The 19,265-nt window shown below is 42.8% G+C and overlaps 1 protein-coding gene across 1 annotated transcript in view; it reads right to left on the bottom strand.

The window, feature by feature from the left end:
* The window catches only part of TBXAS1 (thromboxane A synthase 1), a 290,659-nt gene that overhangs the window by 183,909 nt on the left and 87,485 nt on the right, over nt 1-19,265 (bottom strand). Inside the window, exon 4 of the mRNA XM_063133347.1 lies at nt 5,874-5,926. Within this exon, the coding sequence (XP_062989417.1) occupies nt 5,874-5,926 (53 nt within the window). The remainder of the gene's footprint in view (nt 1-5,873; nt 5,927-19,265) is intronic.

The raw sequence follows: 19,265 nt of genomic DNA, 5'->3' as shown, positions 1-19,265 counted from the left end.
GATGCCTTTTAATAATGTGCTGCTTTTAATAATGTATTAGTTTTAAATGTTTTAATCAATTATATGTATTTTATGGTGTTTGCATTTGTGTTGTACCCCACCTCAATCCAGAGGGAGAGGCAGGTTGTTGTTGTTGTTGTTGTTATTATTATTATTATGGCTATATAACCATGGTTTAAACATGCTCATTAACTATTTCCCCAGCTACTGTGAGAATTGCAACTAAGTTCGGAGGGAACAGGGAAGTCTAGGTGGGGATGACAAATGAAATCGTTGTCCCTGAGAATCAAAAGGTCCCTTCGACCCTACGAGCTCAGGCTTCACTACACCACTGCTACCCAACCTTCATGATGTCACCAAGAAATGTTCGTCCACTACCAAATACTTAGAACAGTTTTCCACTTTGTTTAAAAATCATTTTTAAAATAAGATGGTGGGAAATGGAATTATAAACACAAGGACATCCATACAGTGCTTTCAAAAAATGAAAGAAAATGGGATTACATAATGAGCTAACTGGACTGTTTGCAAGTAACAACAACCCATTGGTTTAAAAAACAAACCAACCATGGGTTAGATGCTGGGTTGTTTAGCTCCTAAACAACCCAACCATCCAGGCTTGCATGCCAGACATACAATAGTGGGTTGTACAGTAAAGTGGAAGAGTTGGGTGCGCTGCTGGGAGAACTCAATGGCTTGTGCATGCAACCCATGGGTTGTTATGTGTGAACCAGGTCAACGTCTTGTAGTGGTCTTATTCTCACTTTAGAACTGAGTAGACCCAGGTTAAAATCCCCACTCAGGCAGCAGGATTGCTGAGTCACAATCTCTCAAACTAACCTACATCTCAGGCTAACCTAAGGGTGGTTTAGGAAGAATCATGTATGCCACCCTCAGCTCCTTGAAGAAAGAGTGGGGGCATTTGGATGATCATAGGGGAAGAAGAAGCCATCATGGCTTCTTCCTCTGCGCCCACCATGCACATGGCCATGAATTGTATAATTACCCATGATGCAGTGCACGTTGCCATGCTGTTGGAACCTAGCATGATGTGCAGCAGGGTGGCTCCTTACCCACACTATAACCCCTCCTACAAGCTACCCTTGCCACACACCATGTTGGATTCAGACAACGTGGTATAGCCCGTGCTGTATTGCAGCTAATTATGCAAATTGCAGTCATGGACATGGCACCCAGAGGGCAAGCCACGATGGCTTCATTTACCCCCGTGATTGCTGAAACCCATTCAGTGAGATATAAATTCAACAAAGAACAAGCAAACAGACTAACAGCTGAGCCAGCATTAAACATGTCAGCATGCATGTCTCTCACTTCAGCTGAGAAGCCAGGAGGAAGCTAAGCTAATCTTGTGGCTCAGGGATGTGCTATGAGCTTTCTTTATATTGTACTGTACCCAGTGGTGACATTCTGGTAACACAAAACATCTACCACTTCCTGAAATTCCATTTTCATTCTTGCGCAAGTGTAAAATCTAACGCTTTGATTCTGTTTGTGCAAGCGCTTTCACAACTCATTACAACTTGATTACCCTAGGTCAGGCGTCCCAAACCTTTTTGGGTTGGTGTTCATATTTGGCATTTTGAGAGTGTCATAGGCATTCTCACGAAATGGATGCCATGCAGGGGGCCTTGCATAAAATGGCTGCCATGTTGGGTGTGGCCAGTCACAAGAGACCCATTTCCAAGGAGAAGAATTGGTTAGAGTAAAAGAAATGTAACTTGCCTAAGAACCCAAGAACAAGGCTTCAAAACACAAAACCAGTCTTTCGAACCCACAGTTCATAATCACATATTTGCCCCCACAAAGCACTACATAGGAATATGTGAAGCTGCCTTATAACAAGTCAGATCATTGGTCCATTTAGCTCAGTATTGTCACACTGACTGGCACCAGCTCTCCAGGGTTTCAGGGGAAATTCTTTTCTTTGCCTGGAGAAGCCAGGGATCGAACCTGGGACCTTCTTCATGCAAAGTATGTGCACTTATCACACTGAGCAATAACCCCACAACAAAATACTCTTTCCACAGAAGGCAAACTGGTGATGCTCGGTGAAAGACAAACTACACACAGGCAAAACACACACTCGCCAAAAAAAGAAAACGGAAACAGGAGCTCCGGCTATTGGGCAGTATAGAAATGCAAAAAATAAATTAAATAAATAAACATACCACATCAAAACAACCTACATCTTGCATGTGCTAGTTGTTCCATTAGCGTTTGTGCAACTGCTAGTGGAACAATGACCCCTCCTGTACTTTTTCTAATAGCATTATCTTGAGTATAACCTGTTATGTCTGTCTTCACCCTTTTGAGTTTCCTGTAGGACTTCAGCCGCTCAAGTTAATTAAGATGACTTGGAGAGGTTTTGCACAACACTAAGTTAGTTTTGATTCAAAGTTTCAGACTGGAATAAACTGCAGCAAATAGCTTTAAAATTTGGCTAAATTAAATAATCTCCCTTGCTCAAAACATTAATCTATTCATGACAATTGAATATGACCTTCTTAGAAAGATGGTTTGTCTTGTTTTTCTGGTTTTATTATAAGCATGTAACAAGGACATGATGAGTCTGATACAGAGCAAAAAACTCCAGGTCAGAGAGAGGTAAGAGAAAATACCAGCAGATGTGGACAAGTGCTTATCAGATCTTAAGTAGGTTTCATCACTTTTACCAATGGTGTTTTTTTTTACATCTGATCATAGCTTATACCATGCTTTCCATCTCCACTTCCTTGAGGAAAACACTCTCTTTGGTATATCATTTATTATTTTATTTATTTAAAACATTTCTATGCTGCTGTTCAGGGCAGGACCCTTCCCAAGGTGGCTTACAAAACAACAAAACTCCTTAGTAACAACAGATACAGTGACAAAACAACAACAAAATCATAAAAGCAACAAACACCAGCAATAAAATATCCGGCCTAGACAATACTAAAATCTACAACACGATTGCAGCTACAAACCAGAACAGTTCAAACAAACATAATCAAGGGAAGGCCAGAGGGAACAAGCCACTTTTTGGGGTCTTCCTAAAAGACTGCAATGATGGGGCCTGATGGACCCCCATTCCAGAGATGTGGGGCCACTATGGAAAAGGCCCTCTCTTATGTACTTCCCTACCTAACTGCTCTCACTGTTGGTGATAATAAAGTATGGGCAGGCTAATCTGGGGACCTTAATGTAATTTGGTCCTAAACCATTCAAAGCTTTAAAGGTCAAAACCAGTACTTTGAATTGGGCTCGGAAACATACTGGTAACCAGTGCAATTGATGCAGTAGACGCGTTACATGATCTGACCACCTCACCCACTACCAAAGCTTGGGCAGCTACATGTTAGGGATATTACATCTTTCTCTCTCTCTCTCTCTCTGCCTCCTTCCAAGCCTATTCCAAGCAATTGTCACACCCTATAGAGTGACCAAAAATTGAGCCCAGGATGGGGCTATGCAGAAAGGATCAAGCTTGATTCTTAATTACTGGGGTCATCAAGGAGGAGTAAAGTTTATTAGTTCTCTAACTGTATCCCAGAATGCATCATTTGATTTTTTTTTGTCCTACATAAATGAATGGCTGCTATTTATTCCTGCAGAGAAAAATAAAGTACTTGGGAAAGAGAAAGATAAGAGGGAGAAGTGGGAAGGAAGGGGGTGAGGTGTCTGGGTGGATAGGGAGAGGGGCAAGAATATTTTCCTAGAGATGAGATATAAGTGCTTAACAGAGGAGGTGTGGCACAGGTTGTCATGGTAATGGAAGGAGGAGAAAAGACGGGAGTGGCAGTTGGGAGAGGTTAGGAGAGGAGCAGGAGAAAGGGAGAGAAAAGAGAGGAGTTGGAAAAGAGGAAAGCGTTGGAGGGATTTGGGGAAGATAGAATCTAGAATAGTAGAGTTGGAAGGAGCCTATAAGGCCATCGAGTCCAACCCCCTGCTCAATGCAAGAATGCACCCTAAAGCATCCCTGACAGATGGCTGTCCAGCTGCCTCTTGAATACCTCTAGTGTGGGAGAGCCCACAACCTCCCTAGGTAACTAGTTCCATTGTCGTACTGCTTTAACAGTCAGGAAGTTTTTCCTGATGTCCAGCCGGCATCTGACTTCCTGTAACTTGAGCCCGTTATTCCGTGTCCTGCACTCTGGGAGGATCGAGAAGAGATCCTGGCCCTCCTCTGTGTGACAACCTTTCAAGTATTTGAAGAGTGTTATCATGTCTCTCCTCAATCTTCTCTTCTCTAGGCTAAACATGCCCAGTTCTTTCAGTCTCTCTTCATAGGGCTTTGTTTCCAGACCCCTGATCATCCTGGTTGCCCTCCTCTGAACACGCTGCAGCTTGTCTGCGTCCTTCTTGAATTGTGGAGCCCAGAACTGGACGCAATACTCTAGATGAGCCCTAACCAGGGCCGAATAGAGAGGAACTACCTTACGCGATTTGGAAGCTATACTTCTATTAATGCAGCCCAAAATAGCATTTGCCTTTCTTGCAGCCATATTGCACTGTTGGCTCATATTCAGCTTGTTATGTACAACAACTCCAAGATCCTTCTCGTTTGTAGTATTGCTGAGCCAAGTATCCCCCATCTTGTAACTGTGCCTTTGGTTTCTGTTTCCTAAATGTAGAACTTGGCATTTATCCCTATTAAATTTCATTCTGTTGTTTTCAGCCCAGCATTCCAGCCTATCAAGATCACTTTGAAGTTTGTTCAAATAAGAGAAGGTGACGTTGGACATCATCATCATCATCATCATCATCATCATTTTATTTCTAACCTGCCTCTCCATTCTGATCGAGGCGGGGAACAACAGCAAGTATAAAATACATTTAAAATGTTCACCTGTGCAACGTGCAGGGCCCTGCAGGACCAGCTGGACAGCAATTGAGGAGTTAAGACAAGTCAGGGACTCATGGAGTATTAATTAAGTTGTCAATAATAAATTCATATGTTTTGCAAAATGAAGGGCTTTCCATGTTTGTCTAAGTTCCAGTGCCTCAGCCAGATTCCTTATTTACGGTGACAGAGGCATGGAGCAAAGGAGTGGGACAGAAAGGGCTGAGGCAGTGTGGGCTTGCAGCCACCTCCTCACCCCAACCGGCACCCACCTTGTGGAAAGCTTTGCCCACTGTCATGAGGCAGGCCCCACAGTTCTGATATTTAGACATCTCTTCACACAGGCTTTCCCTTAGCTGTGACCCAGCCAGCTACAGTCTGTAGCACACAGCTGAGTGTGCGATTTTACTGCTCATTGTTATTGTGTTGTTTTATTTTTATAGTTTATTATTGTATTGATGGCATTACACCGCTTTGCTAGCTCTGTGGAAAGCAGTATATAAATTTCTGCAATAAATAACCTCCCCTATCACCCATGGCATTTCACAAGCCTACAACAATATCCCACAAGGATGCCTAAATACCTGTGAGTAAATGAGTGACATTACCAAGCAAAAGGCTCAATTTGCACTGCTGTAGCCAAAGAGACATTCCGTGTTTGAAACTGGCAAAGACACAGTTTTAAAAACTCAAGATTTGAATTCCCCTTGCTTTTGGAAAATGTTTGGTTCAAACATTGCTTAATAACCCCAGTTCTTACAGCATACCGCCTTACTGCAAACCCTAAATCAGCCCTCCCCGATCTGGATCTCTGCAGATATTTGGGACTACAATTCTCATCATCTCTGGCCATCGGCCATTCTGAATGGGTCTGATGGGATTGGTGGTCCAAAACATCTGGAGGGGCTCAAGTTGGCTATAGATGGTGCTGGGAACATGCCAGAATTTAGCACTAAATCCATGCGATCAGAAAACAGGAAAAGCAACAAAATGTGAATGAAATAATTGAATGAAATCCATAGCATCTTACCCACAAGCAGGTCCATATTCATTTATCAGTTTGTTGTGGTTTTCCCAAAAGCCCTGTATAGACATAAAGAGATGTCACAGTATTATAGCTGATACTTTGCACTTTTGGCTCTTAACAACCCATTATTTGACTAACCATCATTCAGAAAACAGAGTTGTCTCTGTTCCAAAAATCAGCAGGCCAGAATGTTCTTATAGCCATGCCTTCATATATGTTCTTCCCTGTACAGTGTCTGCAAACAGCCCCCCACCATATTAAATTGCACCATGCCAAATACTTGCACTGCATGATCTAATAATTGCGTCCCAATGATACTGCAAGGAGTACTGGAGGGCACCTCTCAGACTGCACATTGCTTCATTTCAGCACCCAGACATATTGCTGCCCCAAGCAATTTTTTAGGTTGCTCATGCACTGAGGCCCGCAGGCCTTCCTTAACCGGCATCCTGCTTCTCCAATGTGGACAGGCTAGGACATACTTTCTTGCTCTGGCCAACAAGGATGGAAAGATCAGTAAGCTGCTCTGCAACTAGCGTTGTGTTGACATAGACTCCGCACACTTTCCCACAACCATTTCAGCATAGACTTGCCCACTTTCTGGAACACTGACAAATGATAGTGTTGAACCCAAAATTCTTAACAGTGCAAGAGCTTTGGTTACAAGGCTCTTTATCCATTGGGGAAGGAGGATACATTGAAAAAAAGTTGTCTTGGGAAGAGTTAAACATTTCACTTGGAGGTTATTTCGGTATTTTTCTTTTTACCTTGTATTCTTACATGAGTGAATTTTAGAGCATTATTTTAACATGGCTAGTTTGTAAGACCAGACTTATTTTATCGTACAGATATATGACTTGTTTCAGAATCATATATTTATTGGTACTTGAATTACAGTCTTTCATGCCAATTTCCTGGATGTGATACAACATGCCTGTCTTGACTTAAGTTGCAATGTCAGAATAACCTCTGATTGTACTGCACTGTATCTTGTATTCTTTAAACTCTCGATTTTGTCTTCAGCTTTATTTTCTGGCATCGGCCTCTAACCAGCTGGCCAAAACTTTGAAAAAAGTACCTTACAATAATTCAGTGGAAAACCAAACAAATAAATTAAAAATACAGGTCCCTCGTGTACTTTAAGGTAGTCCTTGAGACCATAAAGTAATGGAGGAGAATACTGAAGAACCAGATGTTTTTTGTAAGTTTCCACTCCATGTTAAAAAGACAAGCCACTTTCAAGTGTAAATTTCAATACTTAAATGAAAAGTGTCTTGACCCTTCTGCAATGGAAAATCAGTTCGTAAAATCCAACATAACTCCTAATTAAAGTAAACCCACTGAAATGAATGGGACTTATTATTATTATTTTATTATTATTATTATTATTATTATTATTATTTCTTACCTGCCTCTCCGTCTGGATCAAGGCGGGGAACAACAATAAGTATAAAATACATAAAACTGATTAAAAACATAGTATACATTATTAAAACATTCCATGACTAACTTAAGTCTCATTTATTTCAGTGGGTCTACTCTAAGTAGGATTTATGTTGGCTGTTACCCAAAGAGTAGAATGATGATGTACTGAACTTGGAGTAAAGGATCAGGTTCCAAAATAGGAAGCAATTTGGGAAGGGGCTTTTTATATATCCTCCCACATGACAGTCATAGGTAAGAAAATACAATCATAAAATAAATAAATAAATAAATAAGCAGAGTCCCTAAGCACAGCAAAGTTTAAGAACCACTGAGGTATTTCATTCAACTGCTGCAATTTATTTTCCTGAAGCATTTAGTAAAACAAAATGTTTCTCGTGGTATTTGTGATTTCCAATAAAACACAAGATATTCAGATGAAATTGTCAAGACTGGAATTTGAATCTCCAGAGGCACTGAAACTGCAGCTTAATAAAGCTGGCAGCAGAGTCACTGAACGGGGAAGAATGCACTAGGAAGATATCCTAAGCGTCAGCAAAGAATGTCAAACCATTCGTTTACCAAAGGAACACTGTATTTGCATTATAATGCATTCATTACTCATTGTAAGCCATTGGATTGCTGCAAGAAACGCAGGATAAACATTTTCTAAATAAATATTTTCTTAACCACACACGGAAATGGAGGGCCAATTGCCATGATAAAAAAACAGAATTGGCTTCACCCAATGCAGGCAGGGCCATAGGTACTGGTGCATGAGCCTGAGATTGCATGGAGAACAGAAACCATGGCCTGTTCTCGGTGATTTGTGAACCACCCCAACAACCCACCATGCCCGGGTTAGGACATAACAATAAGCCACAGCATACACACACACAGCAAATTACATTTTAAAAATGTTGGCCAGCATGCAGCAACAAGCTCCACAGGGAAATTAACCTATGGTGGCTTGTTGTTATGTGTGGGACTGACCCAATGTCATGACTGAGACAGCTTGATCTTGGTTACAGCTGCTGCAGCTCCCACTACTGTTATGAACCCAGAAACTGCAACCCGGTTACTGAAGGTGGAACAGTTTACACATCACATTCTCCGTGCAAATGGCATCTCAAGAACAGCTGGGATGCATTTGCTACACGTAATTTTCACGTGATGAGCAATCCAAGTTTGCAAAGTGGGCCCTGCCAAGCACTGATTTCATGCCATGCAGCAGCATTATGCATCGCTGACTTTGCGGCAATTACCTCAGGAAAATGTTAAAGGCTTCCTGTGGGTTTTTATAGCAAATGCTTGGGCCAGCCCTACACTTAGGTAAAGTGAGGTTCTGCTTCAGGCAGTTAATGCTAGGGTTCAGAGAGAGAGTGTGAGGTATTGAAAGACAGAGCTATCTATGCCAGGCAGCCTAAGGATATAAGAAGAGCCATGACAAGCTGCAGTGCCCATGGGTGCCACATTACATATCAACCCCCGCTTAGGGGTTGCTGCGTCATGCAAACCTGGCAAGTGTGGGTTATGTGAGGGTTAAATAAACAATGCCAGGTTTGCATGACTGGCAATTCATGCCATTCATTGAATTGGGATTGCCATTCATGCAAACCTGGCATTGTGGGGTGCATATTGAAAATAGTGGGGGTGCCATATACAAAATAGCAGCCACTTGCACCACAACCTCACAATCCTGGATGGACATGACTGAACAGGAGAGCTCCGTACTGCAATATTTTGTTGCACGTCCCATCTTGTAGACCTATAATGTCAACATATGTGGCATTGCAACTGTAAACAACGCACGTCTCATTTTGTAGACCTATAATGTCAACATATGTGTCATCGCAACTGTAAACAATGCTGGCTCCAGGCTTTTTAGAGCCCTTGGTCAAGACAAACTCAATGCCCTCCTCCCTCAATGAGTCTACTTTCTCACCACCATTGTCAGCAGTTGTTATTGCTCTTCATCCTCTTCCTCATCCTCTTTCTCATCAATGCTACCACTGGCTTACTTGACAGGCAGGGTGGTAGTGAGCAAATGGGCTGTGTGCCATCTACTGCTCCTCCTTCACAGAGTGAAAAAGCCAGGGCCAGAGTGAAACTCAGGTAAATAAGCAGGGTGAAAAGAAGGAGCAACTCCAGGGTAACTCGTCAGTGAGGCCTGCTGAATGTGGGCCCTCAACAGGTGCCTGGCCATGCCTACCCTTGACACCAGCCCTGACTCTAAACATAAAAATAGTACCTTCACATTGTACATAACGCATGCACAGACAGACAAACAGACACAGATACACCATTTCTAAACATGATTGCCAGTGCTCTAATTAAGTAAACCTACCATAAAGCAGAAATCACTCTGGAAGCTAGCAGACAGCTGTGTGCGTGAATTTGTATCCAAGCCTCTCTCTCTCCTTTTAAAAAAAGCCATGTACATAGTTTGTTTCCTTTGATCATCATCTCTAATAGTTGTCCTCTGTGGGTAATATTCTTTAATTTATGTGTGTGCCATTTCAGATTTTAACACACACATATAGGCCTTCTGAATTTAATAAAAGCAGCCTTCCTACCCTTTAGAGTTATTGAGAGGTTAGTGTTATGTAATTAAGTTAATCCTCATTTGTAAAGGCTAATTAACTAAATGCTAATTGAATCTGCATATGAAAATTAGCACAATGTGTTCTCATTAGACAATTTTAAAAAATTACCCTGACTAAAACCAAGCAAACTGTAAATTATTTTGTACCTTTTAAAGATCATTATAGAAAAGAAAAGAGGGGGATATTTTGGTGCAATATTATGCTTTTTGCACTCTAGTAGCAACATTGGCCTCATCTGACTAGCTAAAGTTGCAATCTATGACTATTGCCTACCTTCATTCCTCTGAGGCTTCAGTCATGCCAATTTTATTGCCCCAGAGGAGAACTACTCAGTGCTGACATTGTTACCCAGTCCCTCACTGCCACCCCCCCACTCCAGTATCTACTGCTCTGACAGTTGTTGGAGGGGGGACTGTGTGGGCTCAGATGAATTAGGTTGCAATCCTATTACCACACCTGGAGTAAGACCTGTTGAACTCAATGTGATTTATTTTTTAGTAGAAACCTACAGGATTGTGCAGTAAATGTATGCACATTAGACTGAGGCCAAACAAAAACCACAACAATCCAAGCAAAACCAGTCAGAACAGTTTCAAGCTGGAGAAGTGGCAACCCCAAGATAGATACAATAATATTTTTTATCTTCTTGGCTGCATTTCCACTTTGAGTGGAAATGCACCTCCACAATCAGAAGTCTATGTATTTCACTTGCCTCCATCGTCCTAAGATCCATGAACCACACACAGTGAAATATTTTCCCGCAGCTTTTTCATAAACACATCTTTATTTGCGTCTGGGTCACCAGTGAACAGGGAGGGTGGTTAAGGAGGATCTCCCACAGTTTTTATATCTTTCCACAAAACAAGAGAACTCAAACAGTTGGCCCCAATTAAAGGAAGCGCAGTCGTCATCTTTTTACACGCATGTGTGATAACATGGTCGTTTGTATCCAAGAGAAAGAAATACCACTATGAGAACGTATTCTTGTTTCAATGAGGGAAAGGTACAGATATGTGCAACAGAGTTGACCCCAACCTCCTCCCCAGTATGAGTCAGTTCAAACATGCTGGCACAGGCCTCTCGTCAGTCTGAATCACCTCAGAAAGAGCTTTTATTTGATCCTTTAGCTTTCGACACACAGGATTTTTTTTTTACAGGGGGCAGGGCTGGCATTCAAGGTAGGCATGGTTGGGCAACTCTTGGTGGACAGTGGACCCCATTGACAAGATAGCCTGGAGTTGTTCCTCTTCTTCACCACTGCAACCTGCTTTTTTTTAAAAAAAAATTATTCAGCATTCTGATCAGCGGTGGTGATGAGGAGAAGCAGTAGATGCCACTGCCTACTTGCTGACCGGCTCTCTGCCTGTCAAGTAAGCAAATGAGAGGAAACATGAGAAAGAGGATGAGGCATAATAGCAGCTGGTGACAATGGCAATGACAAGATAGACTCATGGAGGGACAAGCCCTATTGGAGGTGTCTTGCCCAAACACCCTCAAAAAAATGTGAGCCAGCACCGGCGTCGGGGCCTTCTAAGCAAAGAATTCCTCTTGTACATCCTGAGGCCTATTAAAAGCAGCACCTTTAAAATTGCATTGTATCACGATCAAAGCATGGGAACAGGATAGAGTTTTCTTTCAACCACCTTCCCCTTTTGGTGTTAGAAATTGGTTACCGGCCTTTGCAGTGCATGAAGTGCTTTTCAATGCTTATCTCGCTTTACCTTTAGAATGGCCCTCTCAGGAAAATGAGCTGAGAGAGACTGACTAGCCCAAGTCCAGCCTTGGAGGCTGAATGCAGGTTTAAACCTGGCTCTTTCACGCCCACAGTCAACTCTCCATCCATTATGCCACACTGGATCAGAGCAAGAACACTCTGCTCCAACTCAGTGGAGGCTGGTGACTCTGAAGTTAGTGGGGCAATGAATCCACTCCGGGTTTCAGTCAGAACTCTAAAGGAGCTATCCAAGGTGGGATAGCTCCTTTAGAGTTGTGACTGAAACCCAGAGCAGATTTACCACCCCACTGACATCAGAGCCACCAGCCTCCACTTCTCCAACTGCCTTTCAGCTCTGGGACTACAGTATGTTCTGGCCTCTGTCATCAGCCTGAGGACCAGGGGCCCCTTCTCTCCCTTCTTCCCAGAAAGAACACCAGGGCAATGGCAAAGACCACCCTGGCCCCATCTATCAGGCAAAGAAGGAGTAGGTAAAGTGTGCTCGCTTCCCTCCTCCCTGCCAGAAAGAACTCTTGTAAGAATTTTGTAACAAAGAACTATTAGCTGAGGTTGCTTTTTTCCCCTCCTCCCTTCCAATCCTTTTTCCTTTTCTGTCATGCCTTTTAAATTTGTGTCACGTCTTTTAATGGGCAGGGACCACTCACATGCACTCTACAGTCTTATGCACCATCAACCATGCTCAGTAACCTGGTGCCTTAGTGCACATGTGTCGGACACACAATTAAAATGGTGCAGCTGACATTTACTCTGAGCATTCTGGCAACCTGGCCAAAGTTAAAGCTAGGATTCCCCTCCCCGCACCCCCCAGTTGGTCTGAAATCCTGATCATTAGGGAGTGGGACCCATATAGGATGCCCAGCACTCCACAGGCTGGATTGGGCCTTCAAGCTAAAGGTTGTCCCTCCCCTGTCCTAATAGGTATCAGGTTTTCTACAGATTTTCAAATGAAACCATTCTTCATGCATGATAGGAACATATGATTTTGTACATGGTGGCCCATCAGAAGTTCATGTTTATTGTTCTCCTAGAACTGTCTGTGTCACTGAAACCTCAAGCAAACAGCAGTGCAGTGACACTCACATGGTCTATGCCAGAAAAAATTCCCCCTAGCTCAAATGTTCAGCCTGCAGTTCAATTACCCAATCATAACCTTACCCAAGACTTTTTAAAGATCTCTTGTTTTAAAATATTCTCCTCTACTTTCTAATTGTTAAATTATGACAGTGCAAAATATTTTCTTTTGTAAAAATAATAATAATACAGAATGTCTTTCTCATTTCAGCTCCTGTTGCTAAGTTTTTTTTTAAAAAAAATCCCTCCTCATCATTATACAGTATATGTGTGGGAAAACATGCTAAACATTTCAAATTTGAGAAATATAGTTGTAATAAAACATACAAAAGTCATTCATCCTTGAATTCAGATAACACTGTTCACATGAAAATGCTAAAGGATACTGTGGGGAAAAAAATGCAGGTTGTTCTTTTGTAAGAAAGAGGATATATATATAAATGATTTTGAGTCTCAGTGCATGTTCTGTACTATGGCAGCTGATGATTTTGCAAAGATCAATATTTGGAAAGCACTGAGGCATTTCCTGAGGGGGAAAATAATCGATTAGTTCTCCCATTCCTGTATAATCACTCAAATATCTCAGTTAAGCCAGCTTTCTAAGCTAAACATCACCTTTGCTTTAGCAATATTGCCTCATCTGAAAGCTGGGAAACCTGATATATCACCAACCATCTGTTGCCCTCATGAACCACAACATCAACCTCAACAACTGATAAAAGCAATGCCCATATGTGGAGTTTTTGTGTTTGACTTGTCCAGAGATCTGAACTATAACCTTTCTTAAATTGGATATTCCTTATTTTGGGGGGAATGCTTCCAGACAGAGAGCTCCTACTGCTAACCATCAAAAGACACTGTACAACCATTCTAGTCTTCCTTCCTCAACTGATTTCTTCTGGTTAGTAAAAAGTCAGAAGGAGCGGTGGGAAAACACAGGAGAGCTATGAGAGAAAGATGTCGACATCTAGACCCCCGGTAAAAATTCCATGAATGAGGTAGGACGATTTCACAATAAAAGCACCCTCATGCTCTTATATGATCTACTGGCCAGGTTATATCTGACTGTTCTCCCTGGAGCAAGAAGCAATTCATCGACTGGGTTTGCACAATTCATCGACCGGTTGTTTGTTGAACCGTGGGTTAGCATGTTGTCTGAACCCAGGACATTTTCCACAGGGTGGCTTGTTAACCATGCGGTGTGGGTTATTCTTCTCGAATAAGTCACCTTGCAAAGCAATCATTTGCTGTTGGGTTATCCAGGGTCGTTAACAGCCACACGGTGAATTATGTCCTGGGTTCAGACAACATGTTAAACTTCAGTTCAACAAACAACCTGTGGTTCAACAAACAACCCACACTCAACCACTGAGTGTGGGTTAGCATGTTGTGTGAACAGCCTCATAGAGCAACACTGCTGTGAGGAAAGAAGTTGTGGGGAAGAGTCATCAGGAAGAAGACTTGGAGATTTCCGCAAGGAGTGGTCAGCAGCCCTAGTACCCTGGCACCACGACTTTCACAAAATGGTAGTACACAAACACAACCAGATCTGAGAAGAAGGAGAGTTCAAGCCTATGTGACTTGCACCGTGCTTAAAATGGCTAGTGTAATTCGCCGATATGGGAAGGTAGGGGGAGTGAAGCGAAGACAGCGGTGGGAGTCTAACCAGGAGCAGGAGGAGGAGGAGAAATAACCAAATGGTATGGAACAGCCTTAGAAGAGCCCAATCCGAAGTGGCATTCCCTTGCCCTGCTACAGACACAGTGACCAAGTCTCTATGCATAGACAGCAATAACCCCTTGCAGCTTGTTTTATCATCCAGACTCATGGACCTGGCAATGTTTTCCTAGTGGTCACAACTATTATTATTATTATTATTCATTTATATAGCACCATCAATGTACATGGTGCTGTACAGAGTAAAACAGTAAATAGCAAGACCCTGCTGCATAGGCTTACAATCTAATAAAATCATAGTAAAACAATAAGGAGGGGAAGAGAATGCAAACAGGCACAGGGTAGGGTAAGCAGGCACTGGGTAGGGTAAAACTAACAGTATAAAGTCCGCACAACATCAAGTTTTCAAAGCTTTAGGAAAAAGAAAAGTTTTTAGTTGAGCTTTAAAAGCTGCGATTGAACTTGTAGTTCTCAAATGTTCTGGAAGAGCGTTCCAGGCGTAAGGGGCAGCAGAAGAAAATGGACGAAGCCGAGCAAGGGAAGTAGAGTCAGGGTAAAGGTGAACAGAGCTGCAGAAAAAGGTTTCCAGGTGAACCAATTGGGGGAAAGGCAGAGCTAAGAGAGGCCGTCACTGGGCCAGTCCCAGAAGGCCCTGTCCACTGCTCTGGTGGCAGCTGAGGAAAAAATGAGGGTAGTACTGGCAACATTAGCAATTAGTAGAAAAGGTTAGCAGAGGCTATTAATAAGTTCTGGCACTATTATAGCAGACTGATGCTGCTTTCAATTTTGCATTGTCTGTGCTTGCTGTCACACCCCATTATTCCCTCTCAACCTGCAACATGGCCTACTAGCATCCTGCAAGCCTATAAGAATTAGTGCTGAGCCAAAGTATTGTCTCGGTGATATTCGTTGCAAGTTTCTGAGCACAAAACCCACCCAATCCCATCTTTGCAGCCCACAATAAGAACTGCAAAATTAGGGCTGATGTTTTAGCTCAGTCCTAATATGAACTATCTTCCCATTACACACACACACACACACACACACACACACACACACACCATTACTTTTCCAGGTGTTTTTCATCTTCAAGTAAATGAGATGGTATGGAATAAATGTGCTTCTGTACAGTCTACCTGGGATGGCAGGTTCATAAGCCAGAATGGAAAATCCCATGGGTGACATACTGCCCACAAACTGGGGAAAAGCCACCAACCTTTCTCCCTCCCATAGTTACAAAGGATGTCTGTGGTTGAAACTGTGGACAAGGAGGGTATACAGAGAGGTTTTGTTCTTCTCTCATAATACTAGAGCTCAGGAGTAATCCAATGAAATTGATATGCAGTAGACTTAGGATGGACAAAAAAAAATGTAGTTCTTCACACAGCGATAAATTGATTTATGGAATTTGCTGCCACAAAAATGTAGTCTTGGCTTCAGTGGCTTTAAAATGAGATTAGACAAATTTCTGGAGGACAGGTCTGTCAATGTCCGCTGCACAGAATCTCCGGGCTAAGAGGAGATATTCATTTCAATACTGTTGTAAGTTAGCGAGAAAGATTGTTCTAAATGTCCTTGCAGACTCTTCCAGCTCACTGATTCTTGACTCTAAGACTGGTTCCAGACAATCGTGATGAGGAGAGAAGCCATCGTGGGTTCTTTGCATAATTCCTTGCGGGTTGGCATACCATCCAAACTTCTCACACGGTGCAGGCTTCATACCCACCCTAAAACCCATAATGTGCAGTAGAAGTTGTAGGGTGGGTACAAAACTTACCACACACCCAGTTTGGATGATATGCCAGCCTGTGCTGCAAATGGCGGTTGCACATGCAACATGCTTGGGGGTGGGCAGAAGCCATGATGGCTTCTTCCCCCGTTGCAATCATCCAAATACAACCTAAGATTTCTCTGAATGGGTTTTCTATGGGTTGTAGGTTGCCTGAGGCATATATGGACAAAGCCTTGGATTTGCTCATAGTTCTGGCAAGGAAGTAGCCAGGAACTGCTCTGGAAGGGGGCTTACCTCCTTCCCATTCACAGCTGTACAACATGCGAAGGCAGAGGACTTCAGAAATGCATATGGTTTGCGCCAGGAGACAGAGAGCAACAGCCACAGTGCTGGCTTGGAGCTCCTGAAGCATCTTTAGGAAGCAAGGGAACCCCTAGGCATGTAATAGGGGAGCAGAAATCTATTGGAGTGTTTGTGCCATGAATCACATCTATGTTCAACCTGTGTTTGTGTGTGTGCATGTGCACACTCCTTGCGCCCCAGGAATTCTCATTTGGAGAATTGCAATGGGGGCAGGGCAGTAACAAATCCATTTGCTGAGGAAAGACAAGGGCAAACATCAGAAGATGCTTGTTGCTTCTGGAAAGCCCACAGCAGCATACAAAGTCATCTGGTTGGCTACTGTTGAAAAGAGGAAAGGAAGGAAAGGAACCTCTCGTGCAAGCACTTGAGTCATTTGCTGACTCCTAGAGGGACGCCTGCTTTTGCTGACATTTTCTTGGAAGACTTTGTAGCGGGGTGGTTTGCCATTGCCTTCCCCAGTCGCAGTTACCTTTCCCCCAGCTAGCTGGGTACACATTTTACCGAACTCGGAAGGATGGAAGGCTGAGTCGACCTGAGCCAGCTGCCTGAGAACCAGCTTCTGTTGGGATCGAACTCAGGCCGTGGGGAGAGTTTCGGCTGCAGTAACTGCCGCTTACCACTCTGCGCCACACGAGCTAAATCTGGTTAGCTACTGTTGAAAAGAGGACATTGAACTAATTGGGCCCTTGGTCTGGGTTCCTCTTACATATACATTTGTAAAGTGGAACTAATATGTTCTGAAAATGAATTAAGGGTGCCAAATATGTAGGCCTTAGTTAATCTCCTTGGCAAATGTCCCTTAGAAGAAGTGGAAAAGAATGTTTCCAACTTAAACTTCAGAAAAAGAAAAAATAAGAGGTGGTAGAAAGAAAGGAATAGGAATGTGTGTGTTCGGGGGAGAGAGAGGGGAGAAAAGGAGAGGGAAAGAGAGAGGGAGGACAAGATTACTAAATGGAGGAAAAATATATATAGTAACATCATAGGCCATAGCATGATTCCACACTGCAGGATGAGAGGGAGGCAGGCTGAAATGAAAGCAGACTCCTCTCCTAACAATGGTGGAGTCATGGATTGTAAATGGAAACAGCACAAGCAGTCCAGCAGCACCAGCTTGCAAAGAAACTGCAAGGAACAGGTTGATATATGAGGAAGGGCCGGGCAGAAATGCTGTCTCAGCAATCTGGAGGGTGAATGCAAATTACTTTGCTGAAAAGAGGTTCCTCAGACTCCTCATGTAGCCTTCTGTAGAACTCCGTAGGACTGAAAGAATTTAGGTGTTGGTGTTGTTCGTTGTCTCTCCCTCTTTCGTCCAAATACTGATTAGAACAGCCTGCCAAATTGAGTCGGAATTGAGTATTATCTGAACGCAGCGCATTTTCCACAAGGTGGGTCATGATGTCGTCTGAATGCAGCGTGTGTTCCGCAGAGTGGCTTGTTAACATTGCAGTGTGGTTTTATTATTTCTCAAACAAGCCACCTTGATAAACCATGGCTTGTTGTTGGGTTGTTCAGATTGGTTAACAAGCCACAGTGCATGGTCAACAAGCAACTCTGTGGTTAACAAGCCACAGTGCATGGTCAACAAGCAACTCTGAAAAACATGCTGCGTTCAGACAACACAATAACCCACCCTGAGGTAAAAGTGCAGCACAATAATCCACGGTTCAACAACAACCCACACTGGGTGGGTTAGTGTCTTTTGTGAACCGAGCCATTAAATGCCTTTCCATTACAACTGTTGCTTCCTATATCTAACCATTTTCAGTAGCTGACCATTCTTAAACCTCCTCTTTTGGGAGAACTACCAGTAATTCAATAAATATCTTCCGTGTTATGCTTTCGTGTTATACCAGGTAGAGTGGGGGGAAAGAGTTAGCTTTGAGTTTTGTTGAGGTTCGCTCCAACTAAGTTTGAGAACCCTGGTCATGTATTACTCATGGAAACAAATCCATCTCTTTGATGGGAATCCAACCATCAATGGTATATGACATTTTACAGGATAAAGCATTGTTAAACAGAGAGCTATTTACGTATCCTCCTACTGGTAGATCACAAAGGCAGTCTGATTACAACTGGTGAGAGAAGCTGTTGCACTACAGTGGTTAATTTCAAGAAGAGAACAGCCAGAACTGAAACCTGTATGGAATATATGAATGTACGAAGAACATACGGAGCTGCCTGATATTGTTAGATAAATTGTTCAGCCCACTTTTGCCAATGGTTTGGTTCAAACATCAGCCATAGTTTAATGCAGGGGTGGGCAACTTGTGGCTTTCCAGATTCTTGGCCTACAACTCCCATAATCCCTCACCATTGACTATGCTGGCTACAAGAACGTGGGAGCTGTAGGCGAAAAGACCTGGAGGGCCACAAGTTGAGCACCCCAGTTTAGTGCTATGTGAGCAAGACTGGGAGAGCTTCCATCTTACATTGCTTTTCATCCCTTTGCCTCCAGCAGGGCCATGAAGAGAAGATTAGAAACATCCGCTTCCTGTCCTCACAACTGAACTGGGAACTGCAGTTAGTTTAAACTATGATTTATTGAAACAAGACAGGAACAGGAACAGGAACCAGATCTTGGCTTGTTTTAATAAACCATAGTTTAAAGTAACCACAATTTGGTTTTGTTTGGATGTAACAACAAACTGTAGTTACTTTGAACGTAACAACAGATTGCAGTTAGTCCTGTTTCTGGACTTGCTGGAGACTCGGGCAAGGGTTGAATGGGAGTAGGACACTGGGAAGTGTCATTTCAACACTAAAAAGTGAGAAGAATACACTGCCAAGGG

This window comes from Elgaria multicarinata, chromosome 9 (assembly GCF_023053635.1).
Source record: "Elgaria multicarinata webbii isolate HBS135686 ecotype San Diego chromosome 9, rElgMul1.1.pri, whole genome shotgun sequence".
NCBI classification, from domain to species: Eukaryota; Metazoa; Chordata; class Lepidosauria; order Squamata; family Anguidae; genus Elgaria; species Elgaria multicarinata.
This window is presented reverse-complemented; position numbering and strand designations above follow the sequence as displayed.